The 8917-nt window shown below is 41.4% G+C and overlaps 1 protein-coding gene across 1 annotated transcript; it reads right to left on the reverse strand.

The window, feature by feature from the left end:
• Positions 1–3280: 3280 nt before the first annotated feature.
• LOC135326535 (acyl-coenzyme A synthetase ACSM3, mitochondrial-like) lies at positions 3281–7669 on the reverse strand. The gene is made up of 5 exons (XM_064504362.1): positions 7017–7669; positions 6087–6294; positions 5701–5844; positions 4048–4127; positions 3281–3347 (listed from the first exon to the last, which is right to left on the reverse strand). The coding sequence occupies exons 1-4, from the start codon at positions 7024–7026 to the stop codon at positions 4106–4108; spliced, it is 384 nt and encodes a 127-aa protein (XP_064360432.1). The 5' UTR covers positions 7027–7669; the 3' UTR covers positions 3281–3347; positions 4048–4105.
• Between the last annotated feature and the right edge of the window lie 1248 nt (positions 7670–8917).

The raw sequence follows: 8917 nt of genomic DNA on the forward strand, positions 1-8917 counted from the left end.
AGCTATACATCATTTCTATGCTTTTACTAACCTGTTCGCATGCAAGCCACATTCAGCAGCCACCACTCCGGGATCCTGGGCAGAATCCAAATAACTCTGTCTCCCGGTTGCAGACCACAGGCACCAGACAGTACATTAGCCGCTTGCCTGGACAGGACTCCCAGCTCTTCAAAGCTCCACTTCACTTCTTCTCCGTCACCGCTTACCCACCACAATGCAGGGTTTTCAGGCTTTTTGCCCTCCTACAGGACAACAGGGCACAGTGCAAATGCTTCATTTAGGGAACATGTTGCCTTTAATTTAAGCCTGAGGAAGGAAAACAGTCATCATTTATTGAATGCTGAATAAACCTGGGGCATAATAAATATGAATGAATAAACCGGGGGGTGTAAGCCATAAAGTTCAACTGAATGGTTACAGGGCCAAGATAGAATGGATTAGTTTAAGACTGAGAGAAGGGATTCATGGTTCTTCCCATTCTGACTTGTTACAGGGTAAGTTACTTACCCTTATGCTTACTTACCTCAATTGTAAAACAGACACCTGACTTGTACAGTGACCTTGAGATTTATTAAGTGCGAGGTGGTATTTCTGAAGTCGTTTTTCCTTTACCGTGAAGAGGCTATGAAATGCTGTATATTAATCACCTGCATTTTTCTTCTTAGTTATTCTAGAATAGGAAGCCTAAAGGGACAAAAGGTGCCTTGCAGGATCTGGGGATAGCTTTTGCAGGACGGGAGCATTCTGGTAAGTATGATATGATGATTCTCATCTTATATATTTTTATAAAGCTAAACAGCTACTGTAACTTTTTCAAGTTACGTAATGCTCTGTTCAACAAAAGCATCAAAATAAGAAAGACCAGATGCTTCAAAGATTAGAGTTTGTCATCTCTAAGTTTATGCTTTTTTCTGAAATCTGGCCTAGTCCTTTGAAGTGTATGTTGCACAACACAGCCAAACATTAAATTATTAGGGTTCAAAAGAAAAAGACAGTGGGGGAAGAATAAGGAAATCGAGGGAGAATCAAGGAAACTTGATCTTACTGGATAGGTCTGGACATCTTATTAGTGTAAGAGAATATTAGTACAATCGGAATTTGATATAAGTGATAAAACAAAACAAGAATGTTAGTAATCAGGACCATATATTAAACTCTGGTTAGATGACCATTAGAAGTTCAGCAAAGGAAACTTCACTGCCACTGCCCTTTTCCAAACTTTCTCTAGAAAACCATGTGTCAGAGTTCCGTGAATCCCTTCCATTTATGTAAGCCTTACCTGAATGCCTTTTCCCCCACTAACAGTAGTTTAAAAGGAAGAATATGAACATAACCATTCTTTTCAAGGCTTGGATGATTCTCGGAATACTGCCCGTCTTGCTTGGAGGATGATTTGTGATGGATGTGTGCTGAAGGTTACTAAATCTTTGGCTAAGCTTAGTAACTTCCTCACATCTTCCCTTCTACTTGCTTCAGAGCCTGGCATCCAGATGAAAGATGAGCTATTCAAATAAACAACCCAGCATCTTGACTATGAATTGAACAGAACATCATTAGGCTAATATGCTTATTAATTTAGAGCATTGATTTCTACTTCTGGGGATTCATTTCCCCAAATCTCCATTTGTGGGAACTCCCCTCCATTTGGGGACTCCCTAGGCACATCCAAAGGGGAACCTGATTTCCCGAACACTGAGTATAAACTTCACTGACAAGACTCCACTGGGAAGTAATAGCAGACCTGAAACATCTGGAGATACAACTTGCAAAATAAGCTCTCCAGCGGAGGAAAACCACAACAGTGCTACCGGAGTTATGATAAATTCCAACGTACAAACAGGAGAACAACAGGAGAGAAGCACAATCAATTCCTCTACAGCCATCCATGTTGCATCTAGCAGCAGCTTAAGGACTGATTTACATGATCAAGCCCAAAGCTCTTTAACAGCATCTGCTGACAGATTTGCTTTTCCTCTTGGACAGCCACAGCTATCTCGCGGTACAGGCACTCAGAAAGGGTTCCGCAATGGGCACCTGACGACTGCTGCCAAAATTAAAGACTGTATGTATCAAATACCGGTCCAAATCACGGCAAAGCATTTTGTGGTTGTCCTGTCAGTAAGCAGGAAGGCAATAAGAAAGGCTGTGAATACTTCAAGTGGGAATATGCATCTCTGAAAGAGAAATCTAATGTTCTCACGGCGAATGCAGATGCTTTGACCTCTCCCGGAACTTCTTCCAACACTGCAGGAAATTCTTCCCACAAGAAATACTTGCGTCTTAGACCCTCTATGAGAACTTGAAAATTGATGGGGTTTTGTCCAGATCTTAAGCTTAATTACTTCTTCCTGCTTACTATTATCAGGACGGTCAAATGATCTTAGATATGTCTTCTGAGAATGGGACCAAAATGACATGCTTGGTTAAAGTAAATAAAAGTGGAAATTGCTCAAGCATGTCATAAACTGTCTCATTAATGAAGTGAGAGAACTGATCAAGCTGCGAGTGCTAAAATTAAAGTATGAACAGCTGATGGTAAATATTTTACACTTCTATTTTATCATCTATTTTAAACTCTTTACTAGTCCAGTCTTTAAACATCACTGCCATGATACAGATTTTATTTATACTCATTTTTCTAAACATACTTGTATTGAGCTGCAACTTTTAAAAATGTATTTATTGTTGCACTTCTGAAAAGTGATTCTTGATTCCTCGCCAACCTAGAACATTTCCAGGAATGTCCCAATCTGCAACCTTTTCCAGGGAACCTCGACCTGGAATGGCACTAGACTCCTGCTGACCTAAAACAGTTCTGGACAGAATCTCCAATTCAGTTCTACACTCACTCAACTACAATGGTTCTAGACTTGAGCCACACCTCTAGAATGCTTCTAGGTGCACTGGCTCCAGAACCTTTCCAGGAACCCCTCAATCTGGAACTTTCACAGGCACCACCCCCCCCATGACCCAGAACTAGTTGACTGCAAAGTGTTCTAGGCCAGTGAGTCTGGAACCATACCAGGGTGCATACCAGGGTCCCAAGCCAAAAGCCCACTGGCATGAAAAGCAGTCTTTGGATTTGGGGGGCAACTGTTATGATTATTCTATGACTTCTACAAGCTACATTTTCCCACTCTTCATTACTCTAATTGACTTCTTCACATTTTCTTGGCAACCCTAATGGAATTTATTGCTGTAGCTGCAAAGTGTCTGAACATACGGTTTCTGCCTGTCCGTAGCCTTCGTGAATATCCAGCCCAGTGTGCTCTTCCCATTCTCCCATCACTTCAGGGTTGATTGGCTCCCCGGCACTCACACAGTGCCGCAGGCTTCTGAATTTGTAGCTTGGTGGGAAAGAAAAAGCAAATAATTGGCAGAGTTAAGCAGACACAGTGATCTATCTGCAATGTCCCCTTCCTTATTGTATTCCTGGATCATGGAGTCCTTTCTACACGAAAATAAAATCTTCACCAAGTCCTATACATTCCATTCCAATTGTGTGGAGCTAAACATAAAGAAATCTGCAAAAATGCAAATGCTCTTTTATTTCTCCATTATTTTAACATCTAGTAATTGATACAGTGTTTCTAACCCTAGAATCTAAACTGGGGTCTCCAACAAAATGGTAACAAAAAAGTCACAGGAGAGTTGCCAAGCTGCACTGACACGCGCTATTCTTGTAGAGCATGGTAGTGGGGGAATGCAGGGGAAAAACAAAGGGAAGGGGAATCCAACTATAAAAGCACTTTGGAAAGTAGGTCAATCATGCTACGCTATCATTATTATCCTACTATTTCATCAGCTAAACTGCTTTTCAAAGTCTCATGCAAGTTTGCTACAATTTGTGGAATCTGTGATGGTTACGCTGTCCCTAAAATGTTTACTCTGGCTTTGTTCCTAATATGTCAGATTCAAGATGTTGAGAAATACATGACTACCTTTGCTGTTACATCATTGTAACTCTGAAGTAAAGTCAAGGTGAGAAGAGCATTTGGTCCACTGTTTTGATCAAATACACTAATAAGGATCTTTTCTTTGGCTTACCTGGACAGTCTATGTTGCACCAACATTCGATAGGCAGTTGGAGCAGAACAGAAGACTGTTATGGGAAATCTTGACAGACTCTAGAGAATTAGAATAAAAAAAAGGAGATGTCGCTACTGAAACACGTGAGGTCTCACCTACATCACAAGAGATAACATAACGATCTCTGTATTCAGCTTACAAAACACAAGAACAAAAGCAGTTAGCTTTGTACTCGCCAACACGAATATACAGCAGTTCTATTTAAACAGGTTCTTCTTCAAAACAGAATCTACATCTTTTTACAGCTAGTTCAACGCACCCAAGCTTTGTGCTCTGGAAAGCTTTTCAGTCTCCCTTGCAGAATTTCTTCATAATTCCAACTTAAGTAGAAAACAAAGGAAACCATAAGGCTACTTTTTCAGACGTTCCAGAGGGGAATGACCGATAAAGTGTTCTTCAATGGATCTTAATGTTAGCTAACAATTTTCAGCCATCACAGTAACGTGGGTATGATGATAAAGGGATTCCGTGTAAAAGGAATAATGGTGGTCTTTTTCACAGAGTTGCGTGCAGAGGATGTAACAGAATATAACGCTGGTGCCATTTGTTAAAGAAATATAGGCTTGCTGCCTCTTCACTCCTTAACATGCAGTTCTACAGTACATGCAAGCAAAATTCTCAATTATCTGCTGCTGTCACTCATTTTAACACCACCACCAAAGCGCTCCACAAGCTCCTGTCCCATTTCTTGCGGGCTTCACTTTTAGGCCTAGGAATGGATGTTTGCAGGTTTGGGCAGTCGAATCTCCTCTCAGCAGAGTACAGAACAAAAATTTGGGGACGTTAAAGATTCTCGTGTTTGGGGGCTTACATTTACAGCCTTCACTACTGAAATACCAGTTGCTTACTTCCTGGTGAAGCTCACAATTCTTCAGCATACTGCCCCTGAATAGCTCTGGGGAAGTGAAAATCTGGGGAGGACAAGCCAGAGAGAAGAGTGCTGTTGCTGGGCTCTCCTTGCTCTCAAAAGAGGATGCTGAATAAATAAGTATGAGATTGCAGGAGTTTTGTTGAAATCATATTGTAGGGATAAGGATTCTTTGAGGTTTACTTACTTTTTAGTTTGCTCTCTTCTGATTTGTTACTCTTTGCCAGTTAGAATGAGATGCATTGCTACGCCAATTTTCTAAACAACACAGTTTTATAAACTCAGAGATCTCACGAACCTGTGTAGTCCTTCCTATGTTCGGAACTATCAGCATTTTGTTCCTGTGGGAGTTGTCTCTAAAGCAGTCACGCATGAATTCAGAAGCCTAAGAGCCATGTCTTTTCCCCCTTTTTACAGTACACACTTCATAAACTTGTTCTTTGCTGATGTTCAGTAAATGGGCAATCTATTAATTATACACAATGAAGAGTTTAGAAGAAGTTAAAGAAAATGTGAAAAAAGAGGTTAGTGACTCTGTATGACTGCCAAGTGCAATACACACTAAGGCAGCTAACCTCCAACTACGCCTTGTTGCACAGAAAAAAGGCTTGTTGGGACTGAATAGAACTGCTGCTTTTTAAAATAGTGAAACACAGAGCTGCTGGTAAAATCTTCTCTTCCCCTTCTTTCTGCCAATTTACCAGCTACAGAAATACATCTGTGATTTAAAGTGATAGCCTTACCTTCCACTTACTGTGAGGCCAATGCCATAGCTGCTGTGGGAATGTGCAGTCCTTTTTGGAGCCCCCGTAGTTCCACTGGTAAAATAGATGGCCATCGGGTCTTGACGCTTTGTGGTCACGCAGTGGTGATCAGAAGGAGCATGCCTTTAAAATGTGCAAAATGAGGAATACAGTGATTTGAAAGGGTGAATTACACATTCTTGAAAACGCTTGGCTAAAATAACTTCTGCAGCAAGCAAAAGTGTCATAAACATTGACATTTTCCCACTGTGCAGTCCTGAAGGGAGGAAAATATTTTGGCATGTGCCAACATTTCCTGTTCACAACCAATCACTGTGCTTGCCTTTCATTGTTTCTGTGGCGCTTTCACAGTAGTGGTTACTCACTTCAGGAGCTCTCTGAAGTTCAGCCATCCTTCTCTGTGGCCCTCTGATACAAGCAGCTTGGCTTTCAGAGACTGCCATTCAGGCCCACCTGAGTCCACAGCTGGTGCCACAGAACCATCAGTGATGACACACTTTGCCTTTGATTTCTGTAGTCCATGGAGAATGTCCTTTGCTGTCAGCTGCTGCCTGCCAGGAATCGGGACAGTTCCTAAAGGAGAATACTCTCAATATTTAAGAACAGTACTTGTACCTAGAAACAGTCTCTAGCTTGCCTTGTGCTTATTAGTGGGACAGGGCTGCGCTGAAAGCAGGCTTTGGCTCTGCATTTGTAAATATACCCTTCTTTTTCATGCATTAAATTCGACGGGAGGATCACTGCAAGTTAGAAAATACTAGGCTCAACATGGGACAGCCAAAGAAACCAACAGAAGGACTTTTTTGGGGTGGAAAGCATTGCCACTGGGACATGCTACCCCTCTGGATTTGTATTCTTCACTAGTAAATACAGGTGTACCTGTCCTCACAGGGTATGCTGCTGGTGTTTGTGAGGCCCCGAGACATTCTGGGCTGTAAATACTGGCAAGCCGAGTATTTAACATAGCCCACAGGGGAACATGTGAAACACTCGGGTAAGTATGTGCTAATTGCATTGTAAGTTAAGAAGACGATGCATTTGCGATGCATCACAAGTGCTGGAAAGAGGAGAATGACAGAGGTCCACGGACTCCCAGAATTTCCTTAACAGCTAGAGCATGTTCAAAAAATCCTAAAAGTACCATAAAGACAAAACTTGGCATGAAGGGTGTTGACCAGCATGGCAGTGATGATCATCCCCGTTAGCATGTTTGTAGTTCTGAGTCTATTAAATAGCAATGATCGGTGTATGTGACAGCAGCTATAGCTATACATCATTTCTATGCTTTTACTAACCTGTTCGCATGCAAGCCACATTCAGCAGCCACCACTCCGGGATCCTGGGCAGAATCCAAATAACTCTGTCTCCCGGTTGCAGACCACAGGCACCAGACAGTACATTAGCCGCTTGCCTGGACAGGACTCCCAGCTCTTCAAAGCTCCACTTCACTTCTTCTCCGTCACCGCTTACCCACCACAATGCAGGGTTTTCAGGCTTTTTGCCCTCCTACAGGACAACAGGGCACAGTGCAAATGCTTCATTTAGGGAACATGTTGCCTTTAATTTAAGCCTGAGGAAGGAAAACAGTCATCATTTATTGAATGCTGAATAAACCTGGGGCATAATAAATATGAATGAATAAACCGGGGGGTGTAAGCCATAAAGTTCAACTGAATGGTTACAGGGCCAAGATAGAATGGATTAGTTTAAGACTGAGAGAAGGGATTCATGGTTCTTCCCATTCTGACTTGTTACAGGGTAAGTTACTTACCCTTATGCTTACTTACCTCAATTGTAAAACAGACACCTGACTTGTACAGTGACCTTGAGATTTATTAAGTGCGAGGTGGTATTTCTGAAGTCGTTTTTCCTTTACCGTGAAGAGGCTATGAAATGCTGTATATTAATCACCTGCATTTTTCTTCTTAGTTATTCTAGAATAGGAAGCCTAAAGGGACAAAAGGTGCCTTGCAGGATCTGGGGATAGCTTTTGCAGGACGGGAGCATTCTGGTAAGTATGATATGATGATTCTCATCTTATATATTTTTATAAAGCTAAACAGCTACTGTAACTTTTTCAAGTTACGTAATGCTCTGTTCAACAAAAGCATCAAAATAAGAAAGACCAGATGCTTCAAAGATTAGAGTTTGTCATCTCTAAGTTTATGCTTTTTTCTGAAATCTGGCCTAGTCCTTTGAAGTGTATGTTGCACAACACAGCCAAACATTAAATTATTAGGGTTCAAAAGAAAAAGACAGTGGGGGAAGAATAAGGAAATCGAGGGAGAATCAAGGAAACTTGATCTTACTGGATAGGTCTGGACATCTTATTAGTGTAAGAGAATATTAGTACAATCGGAATTTGATATAAGTGATAAAACAAAACAAGAATGTTAGTAATCAGGACCATATATTAAACTCTGGTTAGATGACCATTAGATGTTCAGCAAAGGAAACTTCACTGCCACTGCCCTTTTCCAAACTTTCTCTAGAAAACCATGTGTCAGAGTTCCGTGAATCCCTTCCATTTATGTAAGCCTTACCTGAATGCCTTTTCCCCCACTAACAGTAGTTTAAAAGGAAGAATATGAACATAACCATTCTTTTCAAGGCTTGGATGATTCTCGGAATACTGCCCGTCTTGCTTGGAGGATGATTTGTGATGGATGTGTGCTGAAGGTTACTAAATCTTTGGCTAAGCTTAGTAACTTCCTCACATCTTCCCTTCTACTTGCTTCAGAGCCTGGCATCCAGATGAAAGATGAGCTATTCAAATAAACAACCCAGCATCTTGACTATGAATTGAACAGAACATCATTAGGCTAATATGCTTATTAATTTAGAGCATTGATTTCTACTTCTGGGGATTCATTTCCCCAAATCTCCATTTGTAGGAACTCCCCTCCATTTGGGGACTCCCTAGGCACATCCAAAGGGGAACCTGATTTCCCGAACACTGAGTATAAACTTCACTGACAAGACTCCACTGGGAAGTAATAGCAGACCTGAAACATCTGGAGATACAACTTGCAAAATAAGCTCTCCAGCGGAGGAAAACCACAACAGTGCTACCGGAGTTATGATAAATTCCAACGTACAAACAGGAGAACAACAGGAGAGAAGCACAATCAATTCCTCTACAGCCATCCATGTTGCATCTAGCAGCAGCTTAAGGACTGATTTACATGATCAAGCC

Source organism: Dromaius novaehollandiae, unplaced genomic scaffold (genome assembly GCF_036370855.1).
Source record: "Dromaius novaehollandiae isolate bDroNov1 unplaced genomic scaffold, bDroNov1.hap1 HAP1_SCAFFOLD_125, whole genome shotgun sequence".
Taxonomy (NCBI): Eukaryota; Metazoa; Chordata; class Aves; order Casuariiformes; family Dromaiidae; genus Dromaius; species Dromaius novaehollandiae.